Genomic DNA, 14,624 nt, shown 5'->3' on the forward strand with positions numbered 1-14,624 from the left:
TACACCCCCTGGGACTGCCCATAGGCATAGCCAGAACTTTTTTTTGCCTAGTGTCCTACTCCTGTAGGGGGCAGCATAACCGTACTGATACGAAGATCAGAGACTCTGTCCGTCAATGAACAAAAGAGAAATAGGATTTTTCATAGCCTACTCACAAGTAACTCTTTACAGTCAGGGTCACGCTAAAGCAATGCCATGGCTTTGGACCAAGAAAGTGCTCAGCAACTACCTTTTTTCAGTACATACAGGTCTGGAAAGCACCACAATGCAGTACCCAGTGAATGCAAAGCTCGGTGCCCAATGGTCCCATTCCAGGCTAGCTCAGCAACATCCAGATGATCAAGGTCTAGGTACAGCATTCTAAATTCAAGTTAAAGAAAAGTCTGTCTAGATAGCTGCACATAGAGACCAGCTCAGCAGCAGAAATATCGATTGAGGAAAAAAAAAGGCAGATAGGAAAACTCAGTAGTGCAGAAGAAAAGACAGACCGACTCTCATAGGACACCAGCAGTTACGCTGGTAGTAGTTGAGGTTATCCTGGACTGGCCCAACATTTATTTTGCCAATCCCCCTATAGATGGCAGTAAAACCAGACACTCACTGAATTTGTGTCCCTCAAAGGACAAGAAAGAAATTAAGATTTGCGGTTATTTATTTGCCGCTATATATTTATCATGTGCATTGTTTTAATGAGATTGCACATTTCATTCACTGTATAGCATTTAAGAGTTTTGTTGTTACATTTTACATGATTTTCGGATATATTAATTTATTTTATTGTGATTTTAGATTTGTTATTGTGGCTATATATTTTTATGATTTCTAAGAATTCTGAGTCCAAGCTAAACAGTATGCTGCAGTGCCATTTATTTGTTAAATAGCACCCCAAAATATTAACCAAATGCACATTTGACACACTCTAAAAGTGCATGGTGGTGCACTGATTTGAGAAAAAAAATAAGGAGCAGCTTGGATTTCTTCTTTTTCCCCTGAAATGCATTCGGTTAAGGCAATGCTTCATAACGGACAGGTCTTTAAAGGTCCTAAGGAATAAACAGCTCTGAGTAAACAGTGTGCTGCCAACAAAATAAATAAATTCCCTATAAACAAATCTGTGAAAAGGAAATGTTGTGTGGCTTTCTTATACACATCCATACAACATGAATATGGCCTACAAGCTGTGCAACATTTCCTAGTGAAAGAGCAAACATTCCACCATGCCCAAGTCCAATTTCTCTATGACAGCGCCAAATTTATGTTAACACACAATTATTTTACATTTTTGGGCAATTACTATAGACAAACCAAGGGGACAGCTATGGGTGCCAGGTTCGCCCCAAGCTATGCCAACCTCTTTATGGGATATTGGGAATACCAGTACATCTGGGCCAACAATCCCTTTGGGGCGAACCTGGTTCTATATGCACGCTACATCGATGACATCCTGATTATCTGGGATGGGTCAGATGAGCAATTAGGAGATTTCTTGACCTATTGTTCTAAGAATCCCTATGGGATCACCTTCACCCATGTGCTGGGCGACATCAGTTTGGTCTTTCTCGAGCTAGAATTGCGTGTAGTTAAGGGTGATCACATTTAGTCAAGAACCCACTTCAAGCCCAGTGTGGGAATTCCTATCTCCATGCACACAGCCATCATCACCCCAGATGGATCAGGAATGTCCTCTTTGGTCAGCTCTGTAGATTGAGGCGGACGCGTACACGGAGAGCCGACTATGAGGAACAGGGTAGAGGTGCACCGAAATTTCGGCCGAAAATGTGAGTATCCAATTTCAGCCGATAAGGGGTTAAGGATGCCGAAAATGTATGGCCGCTGATATCAGTTAAAAGTGAGTCCTTCACTTCCCTGTGTGCTGACTGCTGCGATCCTATGCTGGTTACATTGGCGCTTCATTGTGAGCTACAGTGTTTGCTAGACGGCCAGCCGATTGCCGTCTATCAACAAGTGACATCTCGGGGGGAAAGGGACTCAGAATGCAAAGGATCTTCTCCTCCGCGCCTAATTTTGACTCGTTGCACCCACCTCCTCCCTTCATGTGCTCTTCGCTGTAGAAGAAGGTAATGTGGATGTCTGCTGCTGTCTATAGTTAGAACGGATCATAAATCACAGCCTAGAGTCAGTCTCTCTCTCTCTAAATGGAATGTTACGTTTTGACTGCAGAAACACTTTGCAACATTCTCTCTCTCTCCTTAAGTTTTGACTGCAGATACACATTGTATACACTTTGTAACATACATCAAATCTGTGAAAAAGGCACTGTATGTTAAAGCCTTACTCCAACCAAACCTTATTACTGTTGGGGAAATTTCCCTGACTTTCTGTCCTGGTGACATACACAGAGTCGTAGTAGTGACATCACCGGGAGGCAATACTTTTGAAAGGAAGGACACGAGAGGAGCAAACAAGTAAGGACATTGCATCATTGAGCTGGGGGGGGCTGAGGCGAGGTTACCAATGATATTTGTAATATGTAGCATGAGGGGTTAATGTATTGCCACTGCTGGTCACTGATGCATTAGTGACCGACCAGTGGCACTTAATTAACCCCTTTGTGCTGCATTAGTGCAACCAGTGTTAATTAACACAGATACTGGTTGCACTAATGCAGCACAAAGGGGTTAATTAACTGCCACTGGTCGGTCACTAATGCATCAGTGACCAGCAGTGACAATACATTAACCCCCTCATGCTGCATAATACAAATATCATTGGTAATTAAATTAACCACTTGCCAACCCGTCACAGTACATATACTACATATATGTAGCTACAGGTGTGCATCGCTGCCTGTTTGTCGTATGCCCCTGTTCTATCTATTTTAATATAATTTGGGGGGAAAAAGTCATTTTCGGTTTTCGGCCAAGGGCATCCTGCATTTTCGGCCCAAAATTTTCATTTCGGTGCATCCCTAGAACAGGGTGTAATCTTGAGGAGAAAGTATGAGGAAAAGGGGTATGAGAAAAGCCACATCGAAGAGGCCTATCACAAATATTGGTCCTTGTATGAAACTACTCTAAATTCAAATATAGATAAGGTTGGAAATGATCCTGTTGTGAGAGGGGAAATGCAAATTAGATTTTGCACCGGATATAGCAATAAAGCCCCAATGATCCAAAGAATTCTAAAGAAAAACTGGAGAATATTAAAACAAGATCCTGTTCTGAAGGACCATCTACCCTCTTATCATAATGTCATTTTTAGGAAACCCAAGGCCCTTAGTATGGTGGCCCCCAGTAAAGTTAGAAGGGCTAAGAGGAACGGGTTTAAAAACACTTGGCTCCCTTTCTTTGACCAGAAGAGAAGCTATAGATGTGGGGTCAGCAATTGTGGCATTTGCAAGGAGAAGAAAAAACTAGCGCAAATTCCCTTGTCTTCTCCTTTCATATATATGTAGTATACCTACAGGTAACCAGCAGCATTCTCCATTGACCCGATTTATATGTAGATTGACCCTTAGGACATACAGATTTTCCTATTTCCTATCCAAAGTTGTCATCCAAGGCGCTTGATCATATATTTATAAATTGTGGCATTAGCGCTTTCATGTGCCACAGGAAAAAAATGGATTTTTGTAAAATCTTACCGTAAAATCCTTTTCTCTTAAGCTCATTGACAGACGTAGTCCTCCTTGATTAATACTCGGGTTATACTGCCCTCTACAGTAGGACTAGACAGGAAAGAAAACGTTCTGGCCACACCTTAGGGGCAGTCCCAGAGGGTATATCCTCTCTCTCTCTGCTACAGCAAATCAGTTATGTCACAAAGCAGTGTTTAGAGAATTTAACCCAACCCAACTCAAAAACAGAGGGGCGGGTACTACGTCTGTCAATGAGCTTAAGAGAAAAGGATATTACAGTAAGATTTTACAAAAATCCATTTTTCTCTGTCGCTCATTGACAGATGTAGTCCTCCTTGATTAATATCAACTCGGGACGTCCCAAAGCAGTACCAAAAATGAGGGGTGGGAAAATGGAAATCAAAAACCAATCTAGAAGGCCCAACCGGTGCCAACTAGAAGTCTTAAAGGCTCATCAAAGGATGAGACTGAACTGAAATTCCAACGGAAAAAAACCCTTGAGGTAGACCACCGGTCTCCTCAAATTGCGGCCTGCAAAACCTTGCGGCCAAATGAGGCATCCGCCGATGCCATCACATCAACTTTATAAAATTTTGTAAAGGTATGCACCGATGACCAGGTGGCCGTCTTGCACACCTGGACCACTGACGTCTGATGGCGGTAGGCCCAGGAAGTACTGAGCGCTCGAGTGGAGTGCGCCTTAACAGGGAACGGAGGATTCCGACCCCTAATCGAATAAGCCTGTACCACCGTCTGTCTAATCCATTTGGAGATAGTCGCGGCAGATGCAGGCAACCCCTTTCTGGGGCCATCCGTGATCACAAAAAGTGAATCCGTCTTACGGAACGATTCCGTAGCCTTCAGGTATACCCCGATTGCCCGAACCACATCCAAGGAATGCAACGCATATTCCCGAGGATGATTGGGCTGAGGACACAAGGAAGGTAGCACAATATCTTCATTCAGATGAAAGTCTGAAACCACCTTAGGAAGAAAGGATGGCTTCGGATGAAGAACTACCTTATCCCTATGAACCACTAGATATGGGGAATGGCATGATAATGCAGCCAGTTCTGACACCCTGCGTGCAGAAGTGATAGCCACCAAGAAGGCCACCTTCTGGGATAATGTAAGCAAGGGAATCTCCCTGATATTTTCAAAGGGAGGTTTCTGCAGAACCGACAAAACCAAATTAAGATCCCAGGGCGGTAAGGGCGCACGAACTGGCGGAGCCAAGTGCCGCACCCCCTGGATGAAATTCCGCACCAAGGAATGAGTAGCCAAAGGCTTCTGAAAGAAGATTGCTAATGCTGAAACCTGACCCTTGATGGTGCTCAAGGATAGTTTCTGCACAACCCCCTTTTGCAGAAAAGCCAAGATTCGGGTCACCGAATAGGTACGTGGGGGAAATCCCAAAGATTCACACCACGCGATACAAGTCTTCCATGTGCGATAATAGACTTTGCTGGAAGTCGCTTTCCTTGCTTTAATTAGAGTAGGAATAACTGAAGCCGACAACTCTCAGTCCTTCAGTACCTGGGTCTCAATGGCCAGGCCATTAAAACCAGCGACTGTAAAGCACGATGGAAGATCGGTCCTTGAGACCGCAGATCCTCCCTGAGAGGAAGTCTCCAAGGAGCGTTCGCGACTAGCATGTCCAAGTCGGCCTGACCGGCTTGACGAGGCTAGCCTAGAATTTCCAGGATAACTGGAGTTCCCTCCATCTCTATCCTGCGGAGAAATCTCAGCAGCAATCTGAGAGGAGGGAAGACATATAGTAGCTGACACTGCCTTTACAGGCCGTTCAGCGTGTCTGCTGCGTCCGCTAGAGGATCGCGGGCGCGCGTTACCAACCTCCGCGCCTTCCTGTTGAGCCGATATGCCAACAGATCCACCTCCGGGATGCTCTGATGAAGACACAGATGGTGAAATCCTTGGTGATCGACCTAAGTCATCACCCTGATATTGTCTGACTGGATCCGAACCAGGCTGCCCTAGAGCTGCTTGGTCCAGGCAATCCGACCAAGTCTGATCGCTCTCTGTTCCCACACATTTATCAGAAACTTGATTCCTATCAGGAGTGATGATTTCTCCTGGTTGAGCATTAGAGACCGAAGTCACCAGACTAGAGGCTCCTTGGTCCGCTTGCTCAACCGGATCAGATTCCTGGAGGGAACTGAGAATGATCTTTGGAAAAGGTAAAGAAAATGATCTGTTCAGGGAACGGGAACTACCGCTCCCTGTAGCACCTAAATGTTGGAAGGGAAGAATCGCACCGGTAGCAGTGATCGACACTCGATCTTGTATCCTGATCGTATGATCTCCTGAACCCCTAAGTCCGGGATTCAGGAAAGCCCTAGATCTGAACACGGATGAAGACGCCCCCCCCCCACCCCTAAGCCGGGTGGGGGCGCACCTTCAGGCTGTATTAGCCTTAACTTCAGGTTTGGCTGAGTCGGCCTTTTGTTTGCCCGACCAGCGCCTCTTGAACCCTCCTAGAGGGGCTTTGCCTTTCCCGCTCGCCCCAGCGGAGCGAACGAACCCTGAGCGGCAAAGAAAGCCCCACGCTTGTTACGAGGTCCTTTAGCTTTAGCAGCCTGCGGCAAAAAAGTGCTCTTGCCCCCAGTGACATCCTTAATGATCTCATCTAGGGTGGCCCCAAATAAGCGATTCCCCTGAAAGGGGAGATTCGCCAAGGCTTTTTTGGAACCTAGATCCGCCGACCAGCATTTTAACCACAGCACACGTCTGAGGACTACCGCTGACATCGATGCATGCCCTAACAAGGGGGTGGCATCCAGGGCTGCGTCACAGACGAACTGCAGTCCTTGTATAATTTGTTCCATCAGATCAGATACCTTTCCCCTTTAGGTCATGGCGTAACAATTTTGCCCATTCCGTTAATGTTTGTGAAACTAAACCAATGACAATCACTGGTCTAAAGGCTGACCCTATCAGGGAAAAAATAGTGCGGGACTCCGCTTCCATTTTCCGATCCACCGGATCCTTAAAGGACGGAGCGTCCTCCAACGGGATAACAGTGGCTTTATTCAGTCTGGAAATGGGTGGATCCACCACTGGTGGTACCGTCCATTTCTTAATGAGGGATTCCTCAAACGGATAGCGTCTAGCAATGCGCTTGGAAACAGTAAGGGTACGTTTTGGATGATCCCATTCCTCTTTAATGTTATTACCAAAACATTTGGGTAAGGGAAAAACCTTTGCCGTCTTGGTAGGTTTACTAGTACCAAAGGGAATTTCCATCTCGGTTACCTCTGCCGGTAAAATCTCAAGTCTTAAGGTTTCCCGGACCGCCACAACTAGTGCGTCCACCAATACTTCTTCTTGTGCTATGGCGGAGGCAGGAACGTCCTCCTCACTGTCTGAGGGAACTTTACCTGAGACAACAGTCCCTGCAGAGGGACCTGCAATGACCATCTCAGAATCTGAAGTATCAGATGAAATAGGGGTAGGCGGGGGTCGCTTTCTTGACCCCCGTCCCTGACAGGCCATCTCCACCCGGGATACCAAAGACTCCAAAACTGCTGTAAATGCATCAATATTCTGTGAACTGGAGGGTCCTGCGGCCACCTCGAGGGGATCAGGTGGGGGTACCTGTGTGGCAGGGTCCATGATTATTCCAGACACTTGCCGGAAAAAAATAATTTGCAAAAAAAAAAAAAAATGTTTTTTTTCTTTAGACCCACAGCGCCACAGCTCCCCTCAGTGTTACCTGCTTTAGGACCCCTACAGAGAGAGAGAGAGAGAGAGAGACCCCAAGGCTCACCACTTGATGCTCAGAAGTTTCAATACAACCTGTTCCAGCACTGTCTATTACAGACAGGAAGTCTTTGGCTTGCTTTCCCGGGTAAAAGGAGGCGGCTCCGCCCCTTTACACGCCTTCCGGCGCCTCCCCATAGCTCCTCGAGGTGTTTGGTCACCTCAAACATGGCCGCCCCCATGCTGGAGACACGAGGCTATGCCAATATGGCGGCCTCGTGCGATCTGCAAGACAATGGCGGCGGCCTGTGTAGGATAGCGGCGGCTAGCAGCGGCCTGCGGGATGTATGTATTCGGCCTGGCGGCCTGCGGGAGTGCCTCGGCCCCACAAACTGGTCGATACAGGACCCTGGCGGGCCGCATGCGGTCCGTGGGCCGTCGGGAGCCCGTGGAAGTGACCGGTTGCTGGAGGAATGGCGATCTGGACTGCAGTGACTCAGGCATAGGCATCGGCCTGTGTACACACTGACAGGTAGGATACCTTTTACTTCAATAGTAATGCCCTTTTAGTACTGCCACTGACTTCAGTCACCCTTACAGTCTTACAATGACTTTAGATAGTCCGCTCCCAAACCAAGCCTCCTGGTTTCTATTCACAAAAAATCACACTCAAATTAGGGGATCTGTGACCTGTTATAGGATAGAGGGGAGACCCATCCTACCATCCCAGAGAGGGGCCCGCGTCCACCACAAACCCGACAGGGGGGGAGAGGGGGAATATTCTACTCACCATACCGGAACCAGGCGGGCGCCAACTCCTGACAGAACCCCTCTCCACCGGGGTGGGGGGGCTGTCGACCAATACGGACGCCGTGACTCTGTTGGTCATTGGCGTCCAGGCGAGACGTTTAACTCGCAGGGTCAGTCCCCGTCCAGTGGGACTATGTCGCGGCCGACCCAGCGCGGAGCTATGGCCTGCACGCGCTCCTAGGCTGAACTGGGGTGACCACTGGATCTCAACATCCAGCCCGTCGCCCAGTTCCAGCTTGCTTGCTTGAAGATCTCACAGGAACACTGGAGAAAAAAGCTGTCTAAAAAAAAATCTAAGAAAAAAATCCTGCCAGGACCGAAGATCCTAGCAAGGCATCTAGATCCTTACTCCTAACTAGACAGAAAAAAAAAAAACTGATTTGCTGTAGCAGAGAGAGAGAGAGAGGATATACCCTCTGGGACTGCCCCTAAGGTGTGGCCAGAATGTTTTCTTTCCTGTCTAGTCCTACTCCTGTAAAGGGCAGTATAACCCGAGTTGATATTAATCAAGGAGGACTACGTCTGTCAATGAGCGACAGAGAAAAGGAGTTGACTGCCACAGCCGGTAAAGTGTATAATATCGATTTATTTATCAACTGTGGCGCCACCCATGTAGTCTACGGGATGTTGTGCCCCTGCGGACTACTTTATGTAGGCCGCACTACACGTCCTCTGAGGGTCAGAATAGGTGAACAAAAGAGCGGTATCACCCTCCAGAAAGAGAAGTATTCAATTCTCCGATACTTTGTGGACCTGCATAACAGCAGTTTAGAGGGTTTTCGGGATTGAGGCCATTAATAAGGACTTGGACAGTGGCCTTAAATATCAAAGGCTGTGTACCAGAGAGGCCTATTGGATTTTCACCCTGGGGTCCCTAACCCCAAAGGGCCTTAATGAGGAGATCAAGCTCCACACAGTTATATGACTGTATTGTACCCTAGTTTAGCTCTTTCCGGTTCCGCCCAGTGGCACTACCCCCCCCCCTCTTTTTTTCCTTCTATCTTATCTGATTTTACTTTAGTTTATTCCATTTATTTTGTTACATTCACCCCATGCAATATGTTCAGCTAGTTGCTGATACGGAGGCCCCCTTTAGTGAGATATATATAGATGTATGATGTATATGTACCATATATTTTAATTTTTGTTTTCTCTTCGTTTTTCCCCTTCCCTTTCTTTGGATGAACTTTTATTTTTATTTTCGTTATTCAGGCTCCTAAAACACACCGAATGACCTATTGTGGCTTGGCCGTTGCCTGGGGAACCACGATCTTACTATTATAATTCTCTCCCCACTGCTTGAGAGTGGGCGGGCCTGGGGGGCTGTGCGTGACGTTTTGGCATGCGGTTGGCCATTGAGGATGCTGCTCATACTACGTGTCGGAGTCTCGGAGGAGACTGCCTATGACGCAGTGGTTCCTCCGGAAGTGCCGGGTTGGGCGATAGAACGCAATCCGCCCGCACTTCTGGGCGTATCAGTTGGCATGCGCGTCAGCCTAACATTGAGAAGATTGCAGCATGGACGGCTGCACGGATCCTAACCCACACACACACACAGATATAAATATACTGATTGATCTAAGCCACAAGCAGAGTATTAGTAAGGTCTTTATCTATGGATGTTTCACTATAAGCTTGTACATCTTGCCGATTAGCATCCCCAGTGCCAGTAGATCACATACAAGTATGTTTTACATGTGGATTGTGGAGTTTTGACAAATATGCTTTTTCTTTTAAACAATGTATGTTTTTAACGGTAGATCATTTGTTGCCTTTTATTCTCAGTCCTCAATATTTTTCCAATAAGTTGTTTGTCAGTGCTGCCACCACAATTCGATATTGGTGGAGGCCGAGGGTGGTTTGTCGTCATCAGCCCACATTGTGATCCTATTTTTTGAGTACCACAGTGATCTTTTACAGCGAATATCCATCCCATACCTCACTGACCTTTGCTTCCTGTGAGGCGAGACAGCATGAAAATGGGTGGAGCAAACTATTTAACACCTTGCCAATGCGGGTTGTGGTTCAGTAGCACCCTTTGCTCTGAGGAAGAGGGTTCGCCCTCGAAACGCGTCAGCCTAAGCAGATTCGTGTGGACACCAGCACGTCATCCAGAACTGTGTAGTGCCTTGGCTACCTTGGAGACTATTTGTCCGATCGTGTTTACATGTGTGCCATCTACAATTGTTTGAGTATAATGTATGTCATTTATAAACCTTTTTAGTGGTAATGCACAAGGTCGGTGCACCCCTCTCTTGTTGTTGTCTTTTAGTTTAAAAGGAAATGTTGGTTTCAGAGCTAGAAAAAAATAAATTCAATCCAAGCTTTAAAAAAGCCAATAAAGAAGCAAATACAAACCTAAGATTTCCTGTTTTGGAAAATGGATCAATACATTCATCACGAGATAATATTCGATGAGAGAATAGTTTCTGCTCAGAATCTAAAAACCCTACAAAAGAAAAACAAGAAAAATGATTTAGCATCTACTGTCCACGAAAGAATCACAGTAACTTATTTGTTGCCATGTGGATACATGACATCAGAAACATTAACATACAGTATATTCCAGCTTAAATAAAAATGCCCTTTTAGGCAATGAAAAGACAAAAATTATAAATGTATAAAGCAGGGTCCATAATTACCAAAGTTTAGCTGTCATTTTTCTAATGACTTTGTTTGTTTAGAGGACCACTCAAATTATATCCATAGGCATTATTTCAACGAAAAAAATAAATAAAAGGGGGCATGGCTTAGCGATGGAGGAGTGAGAACGCACCTCGTGGAGCTTTGCACAGGCCAGGACCGGGATCACCTCAATCAGCTTACAATTACATGCCTGGTGACCGGATTAACCCGCAGACGCCAGGGGAGGCAAGGAGCCGGGACAGCTCTCACTATTTCCTCCGCCAGCAGCAGTTTACATCCCTGGCCATCAGCCCAAGATGGCGCTGGCCAGTTTGCCAAAAAGGTAACTGCTGCACAGGCAACCCCCCTGGGAGACAGTGCACCCCATAACAAGGCAGACTCTCCAATCAAATCCCACGATATCCCGGTGGCAGACTCCCCCCTTGGATCCTCGGGCATGCAGGAACCGGCTGCACACTCAGAGGGGGCTATCAGGGAGCTATTGGCTGACATTCCCACAAGCAGGACACCTAGGCAGGGTCCTCCCCCTCTGGCACCCCCCCATGGGGGCTCTTGGTTGGTGTGTTGCACCCACGGCCCTTTGGGGCTTGGGGTGCTCTTACTTATAAGACTATACAACAGAATGACTTAACTAATAGTCATTCTGTTGTATAGTTATTGGCTTCTTGGGGGGAGGGGCTGCTGGGGTGGGGAACGCATGTTTTCCCCTGTAACTGTCCTGGTGTTTTCGGAGGTGGGGAGGTTTTAGGTTATCCTGTTGGGGCAGACCTTCCATATTTTGCAAGTTTGCTACTGCCTGAGATTTAACTGTAAGATTTCATCTTTATCGAAGTGTTTTGCCGTCCTGTTGTTCCGGCCTTGTGCATCTCTGTCCTTTACTGTTACACGTTCTTATACACCCCCTGGTTAGGGCGGCTCCCTAGAGGGTTGTTTTCTATAGCATCCAGTTAGGGACCCCTTGTTGCTACTTCTCCCTACTCTCTCCCCCTTTTCCACCTGCACTCTTTTCTCCCTCACTGAGCTCTTCTTGTTTATTTTCTGCCCCCCTTTGCTTCTCCTACCGTGTTTCTATTTTACATTCTGTGGTCTCCATTTTTCCCCTGACCTTTTCTCTACCTGCTCCTTTATTCATCCTTCTCCCTTTTTCGGTTCCCTCTGCAAGGGGTTTAGTCCCTTCTCAATTAGAGAGTTTGGGGGTCGAGCCCGCCAGTAGACACGTTTATCTCCGGCTATTCTCATATATTCTATTTGGTTGTCAACAGCCTTGCACATTGTGTAATTGGTAACTCGGCAAGATGTACACTTTTGAACATTATGCTTCCTATGCAATTATACTGCTTTACATCTGACAATTCTTACTGTTATGTGTTCAATCTAAAATATTGAATTTACCATTGTCTACTGTCAGAATTATTGGGGGAAATTAAATTAAAAAAAAAAAAAATGAAATATGTCATATTTTGTTCTACATAGAAATATTAAGCAGTGACATCCATTTTTGTTAGGTTACTGAAAGGTTAAATCTCCTTTAACAAAAAGTGTCTATTCAGGAGATGTTTAAAAGGTTTACACAGACATGCTGTTAAATAAATAGATCGCCTGTTGACCTTCTTTAGATAAATGCTGGCCATACCACGCACAGAATTTCGGCCGAAAATGGTCGTTTTAGGAAAGATCATTCGAAAATCGGACCGTTAGTGAACACAAGTTTACCGATGATTTTGATCGTGTGCCCGACTAATGTCGATGGATCCATAGCGAAAACTTATCGCTTCTACAAAAGTTAAGTGTATGGTAAAATTGAAACGAAAATAATATTCTGACTGGTATTGTACATGTTATCGAACGATCATTATGATCATGAAAACGATTATGTAAGAGAGTTTATTCTGTTAAGTTAGTGGCCAATTCGCTTTCGACTGAGGAATAATCGTTCAGTCTGCAAACGGCCAAAATTCTGTGCGTGCATGGCCAGCATAAGTCTAGCTGAAGCTATACCAAGGTAATCTTATCTGTGTGTGGGACCATAAAACCCCCTACTCAAGTGTTCTGTGTTTATTAGACCCATTTAAAAATAAGATTTACAGATATATTATAATCCTATGTGTAAAAGTCTATTAACAATGAAATATATATTATATATATATATATATATATATATATATATATATATATATATATATATATATATATATATATATATATATATATATATATATATATATAACATACATAGATATGTATGTAAACCTTCTATATTAAAGTCGTTTCATATTCTTGCTAAAGAAAAGTTTTAACTAATATTGATGACTCATCACTACATGTCAAGAAAGAAAGGCTTCAGTAAACCTTTGTAAATTGTAAGAAAGTATCATAAAACTTTTCTGTCCTTGCCAAAGGATCTAGAAGGTCTGAGATTGTAAACTCTTTGTCAATATAAGGTGCAACGTTTATTTGAAGATAAATAATGCAGCTATATTCTGTGTACTGAAGCTAAGAGCAATACAATACTGCCATCTCTGGTGACTACTACTTATTGAAGTCTTAGGTTTAGACAGTCATTTTCAATGTATATATATATATATATATATATATATATATATATATATATATATATATATATATATATATATATATATATATATTAAATAAGATACATTAATAATATTAAAGATGGTGTTACCAGATTTAATCTGTACTTAGATACATGATGGATATATTAAATGGACATGTATTGGATGAGAGTATGGATAAATTATTATGTTGTTTTTATGATAGTCTTAAATGGAGAAATCATCATTGAATTTTAATATACTGGTCAACCAATAGGTGTCAATGACCTCACCAGTTAATGAATAAGATGTCCCAACCAATGGGAATAATGTTACTCCTTCTGGGTTTGACTTATGGTAATTTTAGTAGTCCTTTGTTCTATACCATATAAAAAGGAAAACCCAGATGAGGTAGACAGGACATTTCACAACATACATTACACATACAACACACACGCTACTACAGCCATGCATAGACTCATCTATACATACTCCATTTTGCTCCATCATGTATCTGAAACTTTGAGGGACGCCAAACGAAACTCCTCCCTAACTGGCCACCATCTTGGGAAGGCAGCCATCTTAAGGACTTTGGTAACGACCATTCTAAGCTAGCGGCCATTTTAAATATGGTAAATATACTTGCTGTTTATTTGATATAATTTACTATCATTTATTTCCTTCCTTAAATGTTTTACATTTCATATTTAAGGGTAACAAGATTACAGTCCCAGCCGTATTAACCATATGTAGATTTTTCTCTAAGAGCTGATTTTTGCTTTTTATACATTTTTATTAATATCAGATTTAGCGCATATTGGCGTATTAGTCTCACGTTTTGCATAGCCTATTCGCGCTTCATCTGCAGTGAAGTGACTATCGGCTGTGCATTGCGCAGACAATTGTGGTCTGATTATATAGAATATTCATTTATGGTTTATACTATACCTGGAGAAAAATGGAATTTTTGTAAAATCTTACCTGTAAAATTCCTTTCTCTGAGTCCTCCGACAGTCGCCGCCACTTCATATTCATCACTAATGGGGTTATTGACCTTTGCTCCGCAGGAGTAGATAGGCAACAAAATTTGTTAATATCAAAGCTTTTTGCATATCCCACCCCTAGGGGGTGGTCCCCTCAGTCAATACCTCCCTGCTTCCTGCATTCCCAACTCAGTTTCAGTAGCATAGCAGTAGAGTACATAAACAAACCCCAAACGAGGGGCGGGGCGGCGACTGTCGGAGGACTCAGAGAAAGGAATTTTACAGGTAAGATTTTACAAAAATTCAGTTTTCTCT

The 14,624-nt window shown here is 44.3% G+C and overlaps 1 protein-coding gene across 1 annotated transcript in view; it reads right to left on the bottom strand.

The window, feature by feature from the left end:
• Positions 1–14,624, bottom strand: part of CTDP1 (CTD phosphatase subunit 1) — a 289,118-nt gene that overhangs the window by 159,488 nt on the left and 115,006 nt on the right. Inside the window, exon 6 of the mRNA XM_082258480.1 lies at positions 10,487–10,577. Coding sequence (XP_082114606.1) covers positions 10,487–10,577 — 91 coding nt within the window. The remainder of the gene's footprint in view (positions 1–10,486; positions 10,578–14,624) is intronic.

This window comes from Pelophylax lessonae (assembly GCF_965119305.1).
Source record: "Pelophylax lessonae genome assembly, chromosome: 5".
Classification (NCBI taxonomy): Eukaryota; Metazoa; Chordata; class Amphibia; order Anura; family Ranidae; genus Pelophylax; species Pelophylax lessonae.